Source organism: Lissotriton vulgaris, chromosome 3_2 (assembly GCF_964263255.1).
Source record: "Lissotriton vulgaris chromosome 3_2, aLisVul1.2, whole genome shotgun sequence".
In the NCBI taxonomy this organism is placed as follows: domain Eukaryota; kingdom Metazoa; phylum Chordata; class Amphibia; order Caudata; family Salamandridae; genus Lissotriton; species Lissotriton vulgaris.
Window position 1 is genome coordinate 244,910,076 of NC_141690.1, and position 23,225 is coordinate 244,933,300.

Below are 23,225 nucleotides of genomic sequence, written 5' to 3' on the forward strand. Positions count from 1 at the left end.
TGCTGTTGTGTTTTTTGTATTTCCTTCGGGCTGCTTTGAGTTGTTCGAGTAGGCTTTAGATGGGGTTGCTCCTCCATAGTCTTTATGAAGCTCTTAGTTGTCTTCTTTCGTTGTTAATGTCCGTGTTAAACCAAGGTCTGTGGTGGTCAGACAAGTCTACTGGTATTATTTAGTCCATGGTGATAGTCTCTTCACTGTCTTTAAGAGAGTTTAGTGTGGCGCCCTTGATGTGAATTCGACCAGTGTAGAATTGTGTCCGGTCACTAAGGCGCAGACATTCTTAAATATGGGGCATTTGGGCATTGCTGGTTTCATTCCAGTCAAAGTTAACATTTCAGACAAATAAGTTAATGGAGGACAGAAGTAATTATTTTGTGAAGAGGTCAAATATATAGTTGATTGTCAACTGGAGGGCGATATAGTGGGATCTACTCATCTTTGCATCTGTCATGAGGAGCTACACCCCATAACAGTTGAAGATGGGAGTATTTTTTTGACAATGAAACAAATCCTTTGCAGGCTGTTTCTGTGGATGACAGCAAAACCACAGCCAGCCTTCCCCCTCATGGTCGTGTCTTTTGATGGAGAAGTTGGTCATTGGGAAGGAGTGATTATGTGTGAGGTTTCAGTAAAGAATAGGATGTCAATCCCATAACGTAGGAGTGAATCAGATAGTTGTTTGGTCTTTGGCTGCAAATTTGTAGTTGTGTAGCATACATTTAAGGTGGGTTTCTGACAAAGTATTTATTTGGTCCAATAAGATATGTATGCTGATGTTGTGATTTAGAGGTCTGCTCTCATAAGGGTGTCACTTGCAGTTGTTGGGTCCTATGATCACCTGAATGCTGTGCTAGTTCAGGTGTGTGAGGGAGGGCTTGTATGAGCTGAGAGGAGACTACATTGCACTGTGAAGGATTGACCGCTCTCTTGGGTCTGATATTTGGGTTGTGTATAGCCTTAGTATGCCCAGGTGTTCTGGGGTAATGAGCGTTTCACATGAAGTTGGTAAGAGTGTCAAGTAAATTACAGATGGTGTGTGTCATTTGACCGCTTGCATCCAAGTTGGTGGATATCAATTTAATTTATTTAAAAGTGGCCTAGTTTGTTTATTACTTTGAGAAAGAAGGAGGAGGAGGAGGAATAGTAATGAGAAGAATCCATTTGAGGGGGCAAAACGAGAGCTGCTCTGTGAAGGGAGTGGGAGAATTACATTCCGATGGGCATGTTGTGGTTGTGTCTGGTTCATGTGACATGATGCGACACAGGCAGGTATGTGCTGATGGGAACTGGGGGGAGTAGAAGGCTTTGTTTTCATGGTACCAAATATTGAGTAGTGCGAGATGTGAGGAAGGGTCCAGGTGGATACGGTTTGAAAATGAGTATCATTGTGAATTAAAGAAGGTCAAAAGTTCTGGGTGTTTTAGTCTGGTGGCTAAAGGAGAGTATTGTCAGTTCTTGTGTATGCTAGTTTTGGAGTCTGAGGGCAGTGTAGAATGGAACTTATTGATGGGGTGAGTGATAAGGGAGGTTGTGTCTGGAGAGGACTGAGTGGGAGAGGTGGGACAGCAATTGAATTGAGGTCTAAGGCAGGGGCTGTCATTGGGAGATTTTGTCGAAGAGGTGAAGGAGTTTTAAGTCTTGAGGAAATTAGGAGGATGGAGTGCGAGGCAGTGTAGGGGGAAATGACTCTGCAAGGGTGATTGTTGGACAGGCCACATGAAGGGCTTGCTCCCTCCCCGCCTGACAGGGCCCGGACACCGGCTCGCCAGGTGCTACCCACAGAAGCAACCCGCAAACAGTCCCCTACGGGACTCCTGCTCCCGGACATCTCTGTATCACTGGCCCGGGCCACTGTCAGCTCCATTGCCGGCCCGGCCGCCATCTTGGACACTGCACCACGAGGCCGCGTGGCCTCAGCTCGACCCTAACCCTGGGCCTGGCCAGGCCCCGACATCCCGGCACCACCATCCACCCAGGAGGTGAACGGACCACTTGGCAGGTTAATGGGAGAAAGGAGTGTCGATGGCTCTCCCCCGCCAGGTGCCGATCGCCCCCAGCCTCCCCGGGCGCTGGCTCCACCCCCCTGCTGGGTGTCTGGACTCCCTCATCCCGGACCTCCCGACCTCCAAGTGCGAGGGTCCGGACATCAAAGGGCGCCAGACCTATAACTGGGGCAGCTCCAGAGCAGGAAGGCAGTTGTATCTGGGAGTCGAGAGACACCGTGAAGAACTCATCCTTGACGGACTGTTGGCGCTGCCGCAGCCCTGCCTTGTGAACTGTTGTCCTGCCTGCTGGCGCTGCCGCGGCCTTCTGCAACCTTCATCCTCGTTGGACCTGCTGGCGCTGCCGCGGCCTTCTTGCAACCTTCGTCCTCGTCGGGACCTGCTGGCGCTGCCGCGGCCCGTTCCTATCTACGACCACCTCGGGACCTGCTGGCGCTGCCGCGGCCCGTCCTTCTCGAACGCCGAGCTCGAGGATTGTGAGCTACCATCGTCTCATCACAGTACCAGATTGGTAACAAAGACTGTCCCGCTACCCCTTTTTCCTGTCAGAGACTAGAGTGGAGAGGATCCTCGTTTCCTGATCTCATTGTACCGTACCACCGTACTTCCAGAATTGCCTATAAAGAACGTTAACCTTATCCTTGTGTGGTGTCCATCTGTGGGGGGGAAGTTACTTGCCTGTACGATCGCTGGAGACGGCCCTCACCGGAGGCCTCTCCCCTTGTCCTCGGCCGACCCTCCCGGTCCCCGTCTAACAGTGATCATAGGGGATCTGAGCGAGGTTTGGTGTAGTCTTTCACCTCTGGGTGGCGGTTAGGTAACGGTGGGACAGTAGAGGTCGAATATTTTGAGGATGTGGTCAGAGGCTTTGATTTGAAATTTGACATGTTTTATAGATGGAGGCCTTCAACTTTCGCTCTGAAATTATGCAAGGATGAGATAGTGAGTTTCAAGCAATAAGTGATTTAGGTTGAGCTAGCTTTCCATGTATTCGGGATCCCGCTCAACCAGGAGTATAATGCAACTCTGAATGTTGCTATGTTACTTTGGCACTTATGCCACTTCGGACCAGAGGCTATGCACAAATTGGCAGCATTGAGGTTGTTTAGCATGGTTGGGTGTCGTGATATTTTCCGTACTGTAAGCTGCAGGTCCTCTTATTGTGAAATTTTGTGTGTGCTTTGCTGGGACTACACTATGTGGTGCAAGGGTGTGTTGGAAATAACTGCAGGTGCCCAGTTGTGTTCATTATTCATGTTTCTCCGCATAGATATGAGTGATGGTTGAGAGCTGGGTAAATGAATGTCAAGTACCTCGTGGTAATAAAATGAGTGAGGATTGAAAGACAACAGTTTCTGTGTTTTAATTTTCTGGTTAGTGGCATGCCTTAGTGGGTAATTATTGGTGGAGGTGATAGGATTTTGTTTTGCATTTGCCTGCAGTGCATTGTCAAGCTGATTGATTCTTGTATGTTTCTTTTGGCTGTTTTGTAACGCAATAATGACTTTTCTGTTTGTGCCAATTGAAATTTTGTTTCCAAAGGAGAGACATGCATTACATATTCCTTTTCTTACATTCTGTGCAACTTGGCCCCAACATGTGTATTATGCTGTATGGAATGTTTCAGATGTAGCAGATAAGACTGGAGACTGAGCAGTCAAGTGTTAGTATCCTGTATATAAATTGCAACATAATAAGCAGTTTCCTGAACTCTTCCTGATGTGTGAAATAAGAATCTACCTGTGTATAGAGCGGAGTCCAGAATGGTTACTGCATATAGGAACAGAACAACATGCATCACTGTTGTGTAGGCAGTCTTAATGAGAGACGAGCCTGCTGGAAATCCTAGAAGAAAATGTTATGCATGATGAACCCCTTGGAGTTTTAGCATTTTGATAATCCATGATGATACCTTTTGTGACTAAGTCATTATGGTCTGCACAGACTGATCCTCATGGAATGCAAACTTCTTTAAGATCCATTCTGAGGGATATCACATTGGAAAAGACTGCACAATTGAAGGTGTTTAGAGTTAGTCCTGATAACTGCTGGAGTATTGTCTCGTGGCCTTACATTATTGCAATGACCTCCTGTGCTGTCTGGCATTTATAACTATGAAAAAGCACAAATCCTTGCTTCCCCAAAGTGATGAGAACATATTAGTTCTTCTGTCAATAGATCGTTCAGCTTTTCGAAGATTCAGACATTGTTTTCATTGGGGAAATCTATTCCCTGAAGAAAACACTTGTCTTTCTGGTTTCTAAGATAGCCCTACAGTAATGATCTGCATCAAACCAGGTGTTGACTTGGACAATTGATATGCAGCCCCAGGAAACAAAAGAAATTCTAGCTAGAGCCTACCTAAAACTACTTTACGTTCCAGTAGGGGTTAGTGAAGGGTAAGGGATGTGTTCACAGCTTGCCCTAAAACCAGAGTCATCTTGAAGGTCATCATCAAAGTAAACAGGCAAAGGATGCACACACTCACTATCAGTCCCAGTCCTCTCTTCTGAAAAGCCAAAGATTTTTTGGAGCTCAGAAGAAAGTTCTAGCTAAATTCAAACAGGACAGACTAAAAGCTGCAGTGGAATAATCACCTCCTAACACGCAGCACACCATGTGAAGGGGCATGCAGGCAGCTGGTTTGCATTGTGAAAGCCATCGGCAAAGAGCAGTTAAACAGGTGTGAGAGTGGCAGGTAGCCAGTTGCACTTCTTTAGTTTTGAATATGACCCATGTCCCAAAACCTTCTGATTTGACAATATATCTATAAGTGAAAGAATCAAGGCCCAGTGGATTCAAGGGCTGCATTTGATTTCATAGAAAAACGATTTCATACAATACCATTACTGAGAAAACAGTTCACCTGCACTATGCTATGGACATTTTCAGAATGTATGACATTTACAATTTATTAGAAACTAATTCATAGAATGTCTTTGTTCGAAATTGGCTTTTGCATACTTATTTTTTAAGGTACAAATTCAATGTTTGCACATCTTAATTTCTTAAGCAGTTTTGTCAGAGGTATTTATAAGAGCTTTACTTCAGGGGACATTTTAGATTTATATATTTTACACGGTCAAAAAATTCCTTCAGATGCACTTAATTAACTGACCCCCTCACCTCTCCTAAACACTATCCGTCCCCGACTCCTCACAACCAACCCCTAGACACCATCAACCCCTGCTCCCTAAAAATCACTCACCACACACATCCCTGGACCCTAGAAGTCCTTTCTACTCTAAACTTCACCCAATCCAGAAACCTAAAAAAACCTTACTACACCTAAACTTCAACAAACCCTGACCCCTTAACTACATATCCCTAAACCCCCTTTCTACCACTACACTCCACCGATCCCTGAACAGTAAAACCCCTCACTATCCCTAAACTCCACCCTTCCCTGAACCCTAACGCCCTACTACTAAAGCCTTAAAACCCCTCACTATAGCCAAACTCCACCCATCCATAAACCCTAAAACTCCTCACCACCCCTAAACTTTACCAATCCCTGAACCTTAAATACCCATTTTTACATCTAACCTACACCCATCCCTAAATCCTAGAAAAAAACATCACCATCCCAAACGTCATCCAATCCTGAATTCTAAAATCACTTCCTCACCCCTAATTGCTACCCATCACTGAACCTTAAAAGCTCTCATCAGCCCTAAACTGCGTCCACCCGTGAATCCTAAAAATACCTCCCACCTAAACGTTACTCATTCTTGAACCCTAAAACACCCCTCCCTACCCCTAAACTCCACCCATTCATAACACCTAAATAAAACACCCTTTAACTCCCTCATCCCTGAACCCTAAAACCCCTTTCTAAACCTGACCACCATTCGTGACCCCTAAAAAAACTCATTATCCCAAAACATTACTCATCTCAGACCCCAAAAAGCCCTTACTAGTCCTAAACTTCAGAGTTGAACACCATTTTGGATTCTCCTTACAATTCTTTCCTTTATATTTCCTTTCATTTTCGATTAATTAGCATTTCCTTAAACGTGGTTTTCCATTATTGTTTCCTCCAATGTGAGTTCCCAGTATTTGCTTTTCCAATAATTCACATTCATCAGGCATCAAGATGTATAAGGTGCTAACAACTGAGAATTCTTTAATAATTCTTATGCTCAATGCTTCGCTTTAATCTACTGCATGGAAATTGAAAATTATGTTGAATAGCTTTCAAACTTTTATAGCATTATTGGTGATCCCTCAGGGAGTAATATTTTCTCAAGGATCTTCTTAGATGTTCCAACTGACTGCTATAAGGACAATTACATACTCCACTTGCTAACTGTATTTCACACGTAAAGAGACACCATTATATTGTTTTCATTTATCTAAAGTGTGCTTTTTACAAAATTGATAGGTCCAAGGTTTTAATTGAAATCAGCAATATAAAAAACAATTGCTCATTGGCCTTTTCTTGTGATTGTGAACAGACGCATTTATGTGTTGTTCAGTCCCGATTGCTGCTGAAGGGTGTTAGCACCAAGTCAATGGACTATCAAACAAAAAGCACACATTTGTACACTGTGCACAACTGATCGAGAAACCTCTGGACAAATTTTTAATCTGCCCATAAACTTAAAGAATCATGAAATTAATATAAGGTACTACTGAATAAGGAACATTGGATTCCAAATTGAGAAATGAACAAACAATAAAAATAGACAATTAATAATGTGGCTAGGTTTTATAATCCGTATTCATAGATGTAATGGTTTTGAATCTTTTGCAACACATGAATATGTTCTGTCAAAGTTAGAGTTAAAAAGGTTTAAATCAAATTAAATATATACCAAATGAAGGGACTATTGGTTCATTATAACCTGTTATTTTGTACTATTTTTCACATTTTTCTATTGTCACTGTTGAGTTTTTTTTTAACAACTGAAAAATGTTGTTTAAATGATGTGCTTCGAGTTCAGCATGTATACAGGAAAATTCTGCCTTTCTACGAAATCAGGAAGAATAGCCACAAAGAATTATTAGGATTACACCCAAGTACGTTTTCTGGGCTGTTGAAATTCATCAGAGGAACTTTGCGTTTTATCTTAAAAAATCACACAACTGTATAGGGTAATATCAGGGTTTGTGCTAAATTATCTCTCAGCTTTCTAGAATTCCATTCTACAAGTCCATTCTTTGCTTAAAATGGGGTACAAAAAAAGTAAAACATCTGGGGTTCCGTACTAGTTGATGGATCTCTTACAAGATACAAATATATTAATGCCTCTCAAGTACAGCACCAATAATAGACTTGAAAACTTCACACAATTGCTGGCCTTTAGACACATGACGGAAGGAAACAAAATCACTTCGTAGCCTATTGGATGTTTTCATAATTGTCATAATATTAGGAATTCTAAACTGGAGAAAGAAAGGAGCATCATGTAGACAGTTTAAAAAATACTTTCATGCACAAAATATAATTAACTGCCACAGACAGCTAAGACTTAAATGATACAGGACTTAACATACCTGCGATACTCTGTGGTACTTCTAAGTTGACGTTCACAAAAAAACGTATGCTTTCACCAGAAACAATTGAGGACTGAACTGTGTCAAAGAGCTCATCTCCTCCTCCTCCACCATCTTCTTTAGTTTCACAGCCTTCATCCGTATCACACTTGAGGTAACCTGCAATTAAATAGTTTTGTTTACTACCATTATTTTAAATCCCCTTTTCTTTACCTGAATTGCATATCAAAAATAAAAGTTGGCTTATCTAATAATCCTATTCAATGACAACCTTAATTTCCTAACACTTCCATAGTAATTTTCCAAAATCCATACACGCACTTCCGAAAAAGTCTAGATTGTAATGCTTAAAGCATTGAATACTTTGTGGTAAGCACTTTTAATGTAATGTTAATATACTCTAAAGATTTACATGCTTGGAAGAACATTTTCAGCATTTAATCTGGGGCGATTCTGTATATTTTTATAGTAAAAATATTCAATGAGGCTCTCATCACTAGGACCAAAACCACAATCCTTTTGATAGGGTCCCTTTTCATACAAAAAAACAATGGGGCTGCAGCACTATCATGGTTTCCTTTCAGGAACAGGATGTTCATTCCACTGCTGAGCCATGCGATAAATGTGTCACAAAGATCTAGCAGAGTTCAAAGTCTGGAATACCTTTCATTAGAAGCTACCATTAGCAGTTCAATTTTTAGCATTTGATGTCATACATACGCTTGACAGAGCAGGGCAGACATGCAAGCTCACCTCACAATACAGACAAGGCCCATAATGGTATGTGTTCCAGCTGATTGATGAGGCGAAAGAGTACTTTCAGCACCTTCAACCCCATCCCCACAACTTAGACAGAAAAAATATTTTTGGTGGTGGTATGCACTTTTTTGGTGTAGGGTTCACACCTAAGAAGCATTGATAAAGCCATGCAATGCTTGCAAACACAGGCATACAGAAATATAGCTCTATGAAAATGCACAGTTAAGTCAGACCTTTTTGCTTTGACACTACTCGTTAGTTGCAATTCTTGTAATGATGGCAGAAGTATTATTGATCGTGGTGGAGGAAGTACTGTTCCAACTGCCAGAATAGTTTGATTTAGTCCATGGTCAATGAGCTGATAAGCAGTCAACCACATATGGCGGGAGATCGAAAGCACACATGGCAATCTACAGGCAGGAGATTGGGGTGCAAAATCTTTTCTTTTGATTAAGAGAGTTGATCCTCTCTGAGTGGCAGTCTAATGACAGGTGCAGAAGGTCTGAGCAACGCAACATTCTCTGTCAATTTGGTGCTATAAAGATGGATTGGGCTTTGCCTGGCAACTCTTCCTCAGAACAAGGACACAAGAATATGGGAGGAAAGGCATAGTGAAGCAAAAGCAAAAGCTTCCACTTAAATTGAAAAGTATTCCCTACATCCGCCTGCAACGGATGCTGGAGGTCACATAACATTAGTCATGGGTATTCTCACAAGTGGTAAAGAGGTCCCTTTAAGCAGTATCCCCAACTGGGTGAAGAGAATACCACCTCTGGACGGAGATGCCAGCGGCTAAGGCTGTCCGCCCTGCTGGTCAGCCAGTCAGCTAGGAGAATTTCAACCCTCCATTGCCCCTGCTGGGACGCGCGTCTGTTTTAGTGCTCTGGACACAGGTGATATGCCACTATTTCTTGCTTAATAATAAACCACATCACAGTTGTATGATCAGTTACCATCTGGCCCAATAGACGTTGAAGGGATGAGAAGACCTTGAGTGCTAGCCGAATCACCCACAGCTTTAGCAGACCGATGTGTAACCGGTTCTCCTGAAGAAACCAGAGCACTCTGATCACCAGATGCAGCAGATACATTGACCCACCAGAAGACGGAGGTGTTAGTCACTACTGTGGTCACTGCCAGCAGAGGACAAAAGGACCAGAGTAAATCTGCTGCAGTGTCCATGGAGATCGCAATGGAGTCTCTCAGATCTCCCAGGTGTTGGAATCACTGCCGACAGAGGCGCCACTGGAGAGCGGTCATGTGCAGCTTGCATGAGTGACCAAGAGACTGGGGAAGAGCCAGCTCCTCCTACTATGTCTCCTGCAAAGACTGAGGCTGCAGAGAAGCCCAAGGAGGATTTTACCCTTGGATCTGAATCTCCCTGGAGAAAACTTCTCGTGGCAACGTTTTTCCCTTGAAGATTTGATGAAGAGGGCCAGGAAGGGAACATTGATCTTGTCTAGAAAGAGATCTAATATGACAACTATTACTACGGTCATCAGTTTGCCATGGCTGTTAAAGGCTTGGCCTCATCTTTTTGCTACCTTTGGGTTCATCCTCAGGAAGAGATCACACCTCAATGAATTATGTCTCACGTCAGTTGTTGTATGGAATATGTATCCATCACATTTTTGACAGGGCTTGAACCCTGATGTTTCAGAAGGCGCTATTACTCACACTGCACCAAATTTCTTCTCGCATGAGGTGGAGAAAAGTCCCAAATCTGTGCCAAAAGGTACGAAAAAAACATAAGTTGAGGTGGCCATTTTTTGGCTCCAATGATCATCATGACTGCAGTAGTGCCGAGATGGAATCAGCGCCACCTACTGTTGACATAGAACTATGGTAAACGTTTCTGGATCCAGTCTCCACCTTGGGATGTTCAGGGGTGAGGAACCTCCAGGTATCGATATTCATTAAAGAAGGTATTTGAAGAGTTCATGCGACAATCTCACTTGAGAAAACATACTTTGAAACAGCATAATGTTTGATTGAAAACCCACATGCAATCAAAAGTTGTCATGTTCACTAGAAATCTTTGCTACATCAGTGCAATGACTGGGGGTACTGTTGAAGGGCATACTATCAAATCTTGCAAGATACTAAACTTTCAACTTAAGTTTCGTAAAACATAACTGGTTGTAAATTAGAATACATTTCACTGTCACGGAGTAAGATTAAGCAAAAAGTATACATGTTATACATATGATGTTAAAAATAATCACAGCTTGCAAAATGAGATTCCTAACATTTCATAGAGCTAAATCAGCTTCCTGTATTAGGAGTAGCGAAAATATGTGTAATTATATTTGATTTTTTCAAACTTTAATCTAATTATACGAAATGCAAATCTGTCATTTCACACTATATTTTAACAGGAAATACACCCCGACCTAATGAAGAACCACAAACATCAGCCACTTGTGTTCTATTGTTCGCAGTAAATTTCTACCGCAAATGGTGCATTTTGCTGTCAATTTTTACTGCAAATGGTGCGTAGTGTATGGGGTAATTTGGGGAATATCACTTAACAAGTGGCGCAAATATTCTAAAATTACATGAATTATACAGTGTAATTTTAGTTGCCACCAGGCTCAACTAGGAGACAGTTTTGTAATTAGTCAAACAACTTTTTAAAACCCTCAGCATAACTGTACAGGATTTAGAGAACCCTGTACATTGAGTCTGAGGGACACGCAGAGCAGGTTCATGTACCAAGGGATTAGGCATGCAAACGAACACTTATTTGTTCAGCCTCACCCATATTATCCTGTTTTCAGATGAACAGTTAGGTATTTCCTCAAGAAGATTTCATAATAAATCAGTTCAGGGCAGGAAACGGTTTTCAAATATCCAAGAACCTACAGTGCCACTTTAAAATAGGTACTCTACAGCATTAAATGGTTTCAGTCAAACCATGAGAGCTGGAGGTGTGTAGAATTTCATGTAACCCACATATGTTGTGAGAACAATGGATACAGATAACCTCTTTCAGTGCTTACAGAAAATATGCTCATAGAATAGTTTCAGGGGCTGGGTTAATAGAAATGGTAAATTACACATCAAATCCTCAAGGGATGTGACATGGCCAGTAGGCCTTGGAAATTAGGCATTTGTAACTGTCTCACTGAAGATTGTTAGCATATTTACCAATGATCGTTCACAAATTTCCAGAGAGCACAAATTTCCAGAGAGCACAACAATTGCTTTAGTGCAGGATATGGACTTTATACAAAACTTTCGTCAGGCCCTACCATTAGTCACCCCACCTGCCAGACTCTACAATCAGCCAACCATCTTCAGCGTGGCCAACAGGGAAAAAGAGTCTGATCTTCAGCTGATCGCATCACCCAATTCCTTGCTGTCCAGAGCCAACGGGGTAGAACCCTTGGCCTTGCCCATTAAGCTCTGGGTACAAGAAGTGACCACACTCTGCCACACGAGTCCTTCAAGAATGACCTTCAGTGATGCCGAGCAGGCTCTAGGCGCAGAGTAGAACATTCTGGCACACAGCCCTACCTGTCCACTTGTCAGAGGCTCTGCAGGGCCTGGCTTTTGAAAATGCCTAGGTGTGCTTCCATGAGTTAATCAAGGGCATTGTTGTTTCTCTAGTGAAGGTCCTAGAATACCACGTAATTTTCGGAACTGGGATGCTCTCGGCATCTCCACCTTAGGTGATGTGATGAAGAAGGGGGAACTACAGTCATTCGCAGCATTACGGAAGGAATACGGGCTCTACCACACACAACAATACAAGTATATGCAACTGAAGCACGCCTGGAGGGCGGAGGGGGCATTATCGGAAGTTCTCCCTGAATATGCTCCATTAGAGGGACGCCTTCTACAAGAACACATCCCTAACAAGGCAGTGTCTCTGACTTATAAGACGTTGATGAGTAACCTCCAGGATGGCTTGGGGAAACTTAGAGAAACATGGGAAAGAGAAGTAGAGGAAATGGACGAAGTAGATTGGGGTACGGTCCTAATGCACCCGAGGGAAGTAGCCATTAAATCACGCTTACGGCTCATCCAATTCAATGTCCTTCACAGAACATACTTTGACAGAACCAGACTACATAAAATAGGTCGAGCAGCTGACCCAAGCTGCTTCCGATGTGGTCACGGGGAGGGAAACTTCTTTCACACATTTTGGTTTTGCACGAACATACAAGCCTACGGGGGAGGTACTGGGAGAATTGGGTGAAATTTTAGAAACTACCCTGCAGGCAGACCCTAAGCTAGTCCTCCTTGGGATGACAAATGATGTGGGTTTGCCACGCTCATAGCGATGTTCCTGGTGTTGGCCTTGGTGGTCGCTAAGAGAGAAGTGGCCAGGAAATGGGGAGACCCAGAGCTATTGAGGCTGGAGGAATGGAGGAGGGGTCTGGATTTATACATGGCGGCTGAGAGTCACATATAAGGCGAGGGGATGCCCTAAAAAGTTTAAAAGAGTGTGGGGTAAGTGGCGTCATTACCATGGCCTAGATGGTGGTCTTTGACCTGATTGGCAGGGGTGTGCTCCTGATTGGAAAAGAAGGACTGACAGCTATCCTTTGCAAAACGGATCTCTACCGCTTTAGAGTAAGGGAGTGGAGGACAGCGAGGGTTTTAGAAGGTTATCTTGGATATGTGAGGGTGGTGGGGGACTACAAAGTGGATTATGATGTGTTGTACTGACATACTTGTTTTGTGGCTGCAATATGAAAAGTTAATAAAATGTTTATAAAAAAATAAAAGAATACCACTTAATGGGGTGCTTGGCCTGGTTGGGGACTAGACACTAAACATTTCTGAGCTCTGATCAGGCAATCCTCCCAGTGACTCCTGATACACAGAAACAAATCATAGCTTCCAAAAGTGGGATTACACTGACAAAGCAATTATAAAAATGGAGAACTTTAGAACTTAAACAGGCTGAAATATATTGATATGGTTAAGGATGATAGGGCCCTCACACAATTTTCATCCATTTATACATTTTCTTTTATTCATACCAGTGGTACCCACCAATACACTTAATTACTCTGGATTTACCTCAAGGTATTTTTATAATTATCTAATCTCTCCATTATCCAGTATATTTCCTATGAAGAACTCCCTCGTACTGCAGTACATGATGAAATGATAGTATCATTTCAACAGGGTGGATACGTTTGTTTATGATGGAACATACCACAAAAGTGTGGGTGAGCCTTCCTCATCCAGTATATACTGCATAACTGCAATCACCAAGTCGTTGCCTGACAATGGTATAACCCCATCCACCAACATATCTTTGTAGAACTGGCTTTAAGCCAGTTTTGGCTTAGGCAGTACAGAGTAAAAATGTTCACACAAAAAACTTTAACATTAAAGTTATCAAACATCTGTTTTCACCATTAAATCGGATTTTTAAAACTGATACTTACAACTTCAAATTATTTTTAAAATATTTTCCCAAGAGAAATAGATTTTGATCTTTCCTAGGCCTGTGAGGAAAATCGACCCTTAACCCCCAGAAGTGAAAATCTTTTAGGACTTCATTCACTGCGAGGGCAACTATTTCAAATATACAGTAAGCCATTTTTAGGTTTCGCTGGGGGGCGGAGCCGTTAGGCTCCTCCTCCAGAGAAATCTATTGAGTACAGTAAGGCACTATGGAACACGCCCCCCGTCCCATTGTCTAGCTCCATAAATGGAGCCTAGCCATTGGACGAGGGGCCTGTCCATCAATGCCGGACCAGACACGGGGGCGTTCCCGAGATCCTTTGGCTTTTGCCAACGTCACGCGACGCCGGGAACGCCCCCGAGTCTGTTCCGGCATTGCCGGCACCTCCCTTGCTGCTCGGGACGGGTCTCCTTATTATGCCCAAGTCTGCAGGTGAGTGACCTTCCCCCTCCCTCCCTTTCTCCCCCTCCCTCCCTCCCTCCCCCCCCCCTCCCTCCCTCCCTCCCTGCTCGATCCCCGCCCGGGGGTTTCTTCAGCCGGCCGGCCAATCCTAGCGCGGCCGGCCGGAAGTAAACCCCGCCCCCCCCCCCCCCCCCCGCCGCCCGGGGGAAGAAGGAAGACGGCGGCCCAGCCTCTACCAGGTGTTGCTGGGAGGCTCGGTGGGGCTCGTCCCCGAGCTGGGCCGGCGGCGGTTCGGCGGTCCGACGACTTCTGCTTCCAAAACTTGTCCCGGAGCTCGGGGAGGGACGCCAGCTTTCTGCGGAGAGGTCTCAAGTTACTGGACGTGTCTTCCTCCCTCCGCAGGGAATGGGGAAATCACTCGCAGCCCAACATTATTGCATTTCGCCTCGTGCGGGGTGATGCCATGTTTGCAGAATGCCAAGAGCCGACACGCTACAAAATAAGCAACTTTAGACAAACCGGCTCAGTTTATCCCCCGCCCGCCAACGCCGTGGCCTCCGACTATCATTTACAAGAAGTGCAAATGCTGGCGAAACATGCCCTGCATCATCTGGTCGCGGCGGCATAAACTCGGAACTGTCTGCACAATTTCTCGCTTGTCCCTTGTAGTAAACTTTTCAGAGCCAGATGAGTCATTTTCCAAAGCTGAGCGATTGAAGAAGGGCCCTGTGTTTAAATAAACCGTACATCAACGAGGCACTTTCAACCAGGGAGTTAGCTGTGAGAGCCGGAGAGCCAAGGGTTCGACACGAGGACACGCTAACCTCGAGGTCAGAGGGACAGAGCGGCCTGCCTGCTGCAGGTGAGTGGGCGTGATGGTGGCCAGGGGGTGTGGGAGCAAGGGCTGAGGCCCTGTGGCAGAACGGGAAGGGGACTGCTTGGAACACGGAATGGAAGAGACGGTCTGTCAACCTCTTCTATGTGACCCAGACACTCTCTCATTTAGACCCATTCCCATTTTTATTCATAAGCGGCCTGCTGTCTTCCTCAAAATATCTCTCCGTTCCAGTGTATTTCCCTGGAAAGTGTCATTATTTATGAATTTTGGGCGGTCTGGATCCCCCCTGCTTCTTCGGGGGGGAGGGGTTTACTTTTATGTTTCTAAGTTGTAGTAATATGTGCATGCTTTTGTGTCATGCAGCGGGAAAATGGGTCCATAACGTGCATGAAGTATTTTTTTAGTAGTATTTGATGCAATAGCCGTGTGTCAACAGGGGCCTCTCTCTTAAGATATGCATTTCTATAATTAACACTGCACCTCTTTGCATTCAGGCAGAATGCTTAGTTGTTTAATATAAAGGACATAGTTTCACCAACGTCTGAACAGATGTGTCAGGAGTGATTTGTGGGCGCTTTATATTTTATCTGTTTAGGTTGGTCCTTTCTTGGTGTGATGTACAATCCTGCAAGGGCTGCGCCAGTGTTTACTTGTATGTTGACAAGTTTGTGTATTTGACCAGTGGTGAAAATCATAGCAGTCACGTGGTCTTTACTTGTAGGCCAAAATAAAACAACGAATGGGCGGTGGCGCAAGGCCTTCATAAATATGGCCCCAAGGTTCTTTAGTAGGCGTGTATTTTTTTGCACTTTGACGTTTTGGGATTTCAGTGCTTCCTTCATTGGTAGTGGACTGGGTTTTCTCCTCCTTCCTGCTCTCTCTCTCCTGCCATCCCTCTCTTTTCTGCCTTCTTACTCCCTCCTGCCCTCCCTTTCCACCTCTCTCTTCTGCTCTTTCACCTTCTTGTCCTCCATCTCTCTCCTGTTCTCTTTCCTGTCCTCTCCTCCTCTAGCCCTCCTTCTCCTTCCCGCCCTCCCTCTCCTACCTGCCGCCCTCTCCTTTCTGCCCTCTCTCACACACTCCTACCTTCCCTCCTGTCCTCCCACTCCTTCTTGCCCTCCCTCTCCCTTCTGCCTATTTTCCTTCTTGCCTTCCCTCTCTCTCCTGCCCTCTCTTCCTTTTGACCTCTCTTCCTTCTTACTCCTGCCCTCCCTTTCCCTTCTGTCCTCTCTTGCTCTCCCACTATTTTCTGACCTCCCACTCCTTGCATTTTCGCCTTCCTACCCTACCTCTGTATCCTCCCCACTCTTCTTTGCATATGCCTTCTCAACATGCGCTATCACTGCACACAGCCTCTCAACACACGGCCTCTATGCACATGCCTCTCTCCATATGATCTCTCTGCACAGGGCTGTGTGTAGAGAGGGCAAGTGAAGATAAGGCATGTGTAAAGAGGGCGTGTGCAGAGAGGGTGTTTTCCAGAGAGGCACTCCATATTTCTGTGTAAAGTAAAACACATCAACGTTTTACACATAATTCAAAGAAGTTAGAAAAGACCATTTGTCAAAAGCAATACCAAAAGCACAAACTTTAACAAAGGCGAAACCATTGCATTGTAAATGCTTGTTAAGCCATGTGGGGAGTGAAGCTATAGTGTATATGTATTAGTCATTTCATGGGTGACTAATGTATAAAGCACTTTTCCTTGCCATGTATATTCTGTCATATCTAGGTGGTGTAAATATTCACTGCAGTCCACACAACATTTTAATTTCACATCAACTGGGCAATTTCTGTGCCATCTACAATGTTCTTACAGGGAAATTAAAAAGAACAATTGAGTGAAACCGATTTTACTTGTACTATTTTAGGGCCACAGCACATGTACTGTGCCATTGTACGATAGTGTCACAGGACACAGATACCTAATACCAGTCAAAAATAAGGTTGATAAAAAGACAAGGCAGAAAAGCCAGATTTCTTCTTCATAGCTCCACTGGGATTACATTTTCTCCTTGTGTTTTCATGCATTTCTCGAACCAGTGCCATATAGCCCTTTACATAGATTTAGAGCCCTGTGAAGTATTTGGGGCAGAGGGAGGCTGGTCTCAGTCCCATTTGCTAGCACGTATTCCATAGACGTCCTCCATTATTCCAAAGTTAACCCGAGAAAATGCTACGTCACATACATAGCCTTACTTCACTAACCCATTCCATTCCCTTGTTGGCCCAAGGGCATACACTTTATAGGAAACACTTCACCATGGGAGATAAGAACAAAAGTTACTTACCTGTAACCCCTCGAAGTGGGAGCCCACTGTACATAAAATAGTAGTAAGAAACATTTACATAAAGTATATATATATATATATTCATATATATATATTCTCGCCACTCCAAGAGCAAGATGCAGGCGCTCTCTCCTCTCGAAAAGAAACGTGGAGCACAGACCCAAGTAAGTTTTTAAAATTTGCTGGTTTATTGAGCTGTAGTTCAGTCGGCCATTACGCATTTCGGTACTGACGTACCTTGATCATATATATATATATATATATATATATATATATATATATATATATATATATATATATATATATATATATATATATATATATATATATATATTTATATTAACTACTGGCGGTCGCCAGTAGGTAGTTATAGTTAGGATTTTTTTTCAATGTTAAATCTCAAAATTCTATTTGGAATAACTTTGGCGCCGGTTGACGAATCTGCCTGAAAATTTACTCAAAATGGCCTCGCGGCGCCCCGGTCCTTACCTGAAAGTTTGGGGGGGATTTGTCAAGCGGGGGCCGAGATAAAAGGGGGGTCCCAAAACGCTTTTCCCCCATGTTAATTTCCATAGGGCGGTCGACCTCACTTTTAGCCCGAAAGGCTGAATGGATTTCCACCAAACTTGGCAAAATTGTAGGGACTGGTAGCCCGATGTGTTTTGCTATGTCTCAAGATATGTGCTCCAGTGGATTTTGAGTAATTTAGGTTCAAAAAAATATATATATCTATAGGCGCGCCCCGGTACGCGCACCGGGCGTACTACGCGACTTGCGCATGGAAAGCTGATTGGCTCACGGGTGTCTGTAAACATTCGAAACAGTCCGGAGCGGCCGCCATCTTGTGTCTCGGTAGGATCGAGACACAAGAGGTGGCATAAAAAAAAGGGGGAAATGACTATAAGGGGGCAGGGTACGAGGCTTTTTGCGGGGGAACGCCCCCTCTGCATACATTACACCTGACGTAGGAATAATGTGGCGCAGGGGCTTACAAAGTGACGCAACTACCAAGATGCGTCACTTTGTAAATATGACTGAATAAGGTGCATTTTTTACTGTACTGATGCGTCACAAAAAGTAACGCTCTGGTGGCGTTAAAGTGACGCATGGCTTCATAAATGAGGCCTTCAGTCTTCAACTCCAGCAATGCATCTTTTCTTACCCTTCCACACCCCCTTTCCTTTTCAACATTTTCTTTGAATATCCACATTCCCCATATTCACTCTTCTTCTCCTTACTTTCCTTCCCAACACTCACCTTCTTTCAGTCCCCCTACTTCACTTCTTTTCTCCTCTCATACCTTTCTGTTCTTTCTTACTCATTTTCTTTTCCATTATCAATGCACTCCATTTCACTTACTCTTTAAGGAGGTCTGTCACTGTCACAAGGATGGTGTCATCAGTGATGTCATGAGTGATGTCACTGACCATGTCATGAGTGATGTAATATGTGACGTCATCAGCAGTGCATTGCAGGCGCGCAAGTTATAGTGAGTCCAACTAACTATAACGTGGGAATTCAATGGTTTTGTGTCAGTAAAATTTCCAGCTAACTAGAACTGGTGTGAAACCTATGTTTTTTTCAGTGAATATATATATATATATATGTATATCAAAATATATCTAAAAGAATTAAAACCTTAAAGTACCATAGAACAACATTGGCCCATATAAAGTATAGAGGTAGAGTTCACTTTAGTAGCATATCCATGTCATTATAATAGTCCACATTCCAGCCAATCCGGCTGTAGCACCCTCTAGAACCTTCTCCTCAGAAGCTCAAGCCCTCAGATTTTCTTAGCACAAGAGTGACTAAAAGTGTATGAGGAGAACAGAGCCTCTGAGGGGAGGAAGGGTGGGTCGCATGTGAATCTATGAAAGACACCAATACTGGAGAATCACAGTTTACAGGTAAGTAACTTTTGTTCTCCTCTAGTATTAGGGGTGTCTTTCATAGATTCACATGCTTGAATAAGAATAGAAAGCAGTACGCCACCATAATACTCAAAGTCATAAAAGGCAATAATGAAAAGGTAATGATATAAATACACATTTGTAACATTTACAATAATGCACAAAATGTAAATGTAAATTTGATACTTGTATAGCGCACTACTCACCCGCAAAGGTCTCAAGGCGCTTATACGAATACCACTGTGGAACCCATCCTGGCTTTCCCTATGAGGCGTCCACTCCTGGGCACCCCCAAGGTGGAGGCCAGGCATCCTTAGCGTTGTGGGGGCCGTTGTGGAGATTAAGCAAGCTGTTGCCCTGAGTTGCAGAGTGGGACTCCATGATTGGAATAGGCACCGAGGCGAGAATTATCAGGTCCGTGGAATTTTGAGCCCAAGACCCGCCGAGAGGGGGAATTGAACCCTGGTCCCGGGCTAGACCTCTGCATCAGGGTCTGCCGCTCTAACCATTGAGTAAAGAACAACGGTCTTTGACAAGGAAGAATAACAATTTCAATAATTATAGGCCACAATATGCACTATAATGAACGTAAAGTCCAGCCGGACTTCAGAAGTTATTCGGTAACTAAATAAGTCAAATCAAACAAAACAACAATAAGGCAGTAGGACACAGTCCTGTATCCACAGTGCTAAACATACATTACACAGTACAATTAACTAGGGATTTTCAGGCATTTAGAAGGTACAGGAGCAAAAAGGTAATTTTTCAATCTATTTGCTCCACATATGTAGAAAAAACATGATTTTTGGCACATGATTGTGAACTAGTGTTTAGACTACATATTTTGTCGACGGCGTTTCGATCCAGTTAAAATTGTGGATCATCATCAGGACATTCAATGCTTGCCTGAATTGAAAGCATAGGCGCGGAATTTGGACCAGGTCAAGTGAGGAATCACGGTCGGTCGGGCTGCCAGATATGGAGCCTGGGAGGATTAGGATTACGATTAGAGATCAATTCCAGGTTGGCTGGTTGTTGGATTAGGCGTGTTGTGCCTCACAATTTAGGAGTCACCGGGTTGCAATTAAGGAGCCTGGAAGGGTTAACCTACAATTCAAGGTTAATTCCTGGAGGGCTGGTGTTAGGATTAGGCGTGTTATGCCTGCGGGGAGCCTCACGGTTTTGGAGTCCCCGGGTTGCGCAAAGGGCTAAAAGGTCAGTGTTGATAGCGCGCAGCCCATAAAAAAAGGACCGGTAGTTTGAAACAATCAAGGGATGCGGAACCGGTAGAAGTTGTGGCACCTAAGGGGTTGCCGTTTTCGAGAACCGGCTACGATGCGCGGAAGCCTATAGTAAGGCTCCTGAAGTTCGCAATGGAACTTTCGAAGACGTCTCGGGGCACGATCGCGCCGTAGAATCTAACCATTGAGCCACACTTCTCCACAAGAAAACCTTTTATGACAGGAGGCGGGAAGCAACAGAGGCTCACCTTTATTTGAAGAGATTTCGCAGCACCGCTTGACCCACAGCAGTGTCCGCAGTGTTAGCTGTCTCCAGCACCACCCCAGACAGGAGGGACCTAGTGATAGTACAACCCCCTTTAGCAGGATAAAGGTAGGAGCTGGTCCCATTCCAAATCAGATTAATCCGGACTTGAAACTCTACAAGAAGAAACTCTGGACTTCGACTTTCTGCTACAGAAGACTGAAGAAATCTCCCTTGTGGACAAGGAGTGTCCACCCTGCACAAGCAGGCACCATCAAGCGTCCAGCGGCTTCACTTTGTCGTCTTCCCTCGAGGATCCAGACTTCAGAGCCCGACAAGACCCGGATTCCCAGACCTCTCCGACCTCAACTCACATCTGCAGCACAGCTGAGATCCGTGGGTGCGACGAGACATGTGGGACCGGCCATCTTGGAGAAACTGCACTTCGCTTCCAGCACGACTTCTGAGGTAACCTCGACGAAGTGCTTTGGGGATTGAGAAGCCCCAGCCCCAAGCAGCTGCTGCACCGAAGACCAGCCCTCCAGCATCCACGAGATCTGCGTGGGGCCCTTCTGCCTGTTTGCTGCTCGACGCGTTGTCTGGTCACTTGCCGGCTGGCTAGTGACCTAGACGACCAATCAATCAATCATAGGCATTTATATCGCGCACTACTTACCCGGAGGGTCTCAAGGCGCTTGGGGGGGGGGGGGGGGGGGGGGTCCGCTACTGCTCGAACAGCCAGGTCTTGAGCTTCTTCCTGAAGGAGAGGTGGTCTTGGGTCAGGCGTAGGTCGGTCGGGAGGGAGTTCCAAGTCTTGGCAGCCAGGTGGGAGAAGGACCTTCCTCCTGTTGTCGCTCTGCGGATGCGGGGGACGGCGGCGAGGGCGTGACTGGTCGAGCGGAGGTGGCGTTTGGGAGCGTAGAAGTTGAGGCGGCTGTTGAGGTATGTCGGGCCTTGGTTGTGTAGGGCTTTGTGTGCGTGGGTGAGGAGCCGGAAGGTGATTCTTTTGTTGATCGGGAGCCAGTGCAGGTCTCTAGGATGAGTCTCGCCGAGGCGTTCTGGATCCGCTAGAGTCTCTTCTGGAGCTTGGCGGTGGTTCCGGCGTAGAGGGCGTTGCCGTAGTCCAGTCGGCTAGTGACGAGGGCCTGGGTGACCGTCTTCCTGGTCTCCGTGGGGATCCACCGGAAGATCTTACGTAGCATGCGCAGGATGTTGAAACAGGACGAGGAGACGGCGTTGACTTGTCTGGTCATGGAGAGGGAGGAGTCCAGGATGAAGCCCAGGTTGCGTGCGTGGTCTGTCGGTTTGGGTGCGTTGCCCAGGGCGGGGGGCCACCAGGAGTCGTCCCAGGCGAGGGTGAGGAGCCCAGGATGAGGACTTCCGTCTTGTCTGTGTTCAGTTTCAGGCGGCTGGTCGTCATCCACTCGGCCACGTCTTTCATCCCTTCGTGTAGGTTGGCTCTGGCGGTGGCGGGGTCGTTGGTCAGGGAGAGGATCAGCTGGGTGTCGTCGGCGTAGGAGATTATGTTCAGGTTGTGTTGGCGTGCGATGGCTGCAAGGGGGCTCATGTAGACATTGAAGAGGGTGGGGCTGAGCGAGGATCCCTGAGGGACGCCGCAGATGACTTCCGTGGCTTCTGATCTGAATGGGGGCAGGCGGACTCTGTGTCCTTCCGGCGAGGAAGGAGATGATCCATTCCAGTGCTTTCTCCTCGATTCCGACGTTGCTGAGGCGCTGCACTAGGGTGCGGTGGCAGACAGTGTCGAATGCCGCGGAGAGACCAGGAGGATGAGGGCCGCTGTTTCTCCGTTGTCCAGCAGGGTTCGGATGTCGTCGGTGGCAGCGATGAGGGCGGTCTCGGTGCTGTGGTTGGCCCGGAAGCCTGACTGAGATAGGTCGAGGGATCCAGTCGTCTCGAGGAAGGCTGCCAGTTGCTTGTTGACGGTCTTCTCGATGACTTTGGCTGGAAACCGGAGGAGCGAGATGAGGCGGTAGTTCTTGAGTTCGGTGGGGTCCGCCGTTGGTTTCTTTAGTAGAGCGCTGAGTTCGGCGTGCTTCCAGCTCTCAGGGAAGGTGGCGGTGTCGAAGGAGGTGTTGATAATGTCCCGCAGGTGGGGTGCAATGACAGCGTCGGCCTTGTTGAAGACGTGGTGAGGGCAGGGGTCGGTTGGAGATCCGGAGTATATGGAGTTCATCGTGCGGATGGTGTCTTCGAGGTTGATCGGTGTCCAGGCGTTGAGGGTGGTGGTGGGGGGCGATGGTGTGGTCGTGGGGAGCGTTGTTTGTGTGCTGAAGCTGTTGTGTATGTCAGCGATCTTGTTGTGGAAGTAGGAGGCGAGGGAGTTGCTGAGGTCTTGCGATGGGGTGATGTCGTCGGTTCCGGCATTGGGGTTGGAGAGCTCTCTCACGATGTTGAAGAGTTCCTTGCTGTTGTGTGCGTGGTTGTCCAGCCGGTCCTTGAATGCTGTTTTCTTGGTGGCGCGGATCAGTTGATGGTGCTTTCGGGTGGCGAGCTTGAGGGTGGTCATGTTGTCCGGTGTTGGGTCTCTTCTCCAGGCTCTCTCGAGGGCACGGCAGTTCTTCTTGGAGCTCTTGAGTTCGCCGGTGA

At 45.5% G+C, this 23,225-nt stretch overlaps 1 protein-coding gene across 3 annotated transcripts in view; it reads right to left on the reverse strand.

The window, feature by feature from the left end:
* The window catches only part of SLC4A11 (solute carrier family 4 member 11), a 1,871,484-nt gene that overhangs the window by 1,012,627 nt on the left and 835,632 nt on the right, over positions 1-23,225 (reverse strand). For all 3 annotated transcript variants that reach the window (XM_086964299.1, XM_086964301.1, XM_086964302.1), the window contains exon 3: positions 7,503-7,661. In XM_086964299.1, coding sequence (XP_086820425.1) covers positions 7,503-7,661 — 159 coding nt within the window. The remainder of the gene's footprint in view (positions 1-7,502; positions 7,662-23,225) is intronic.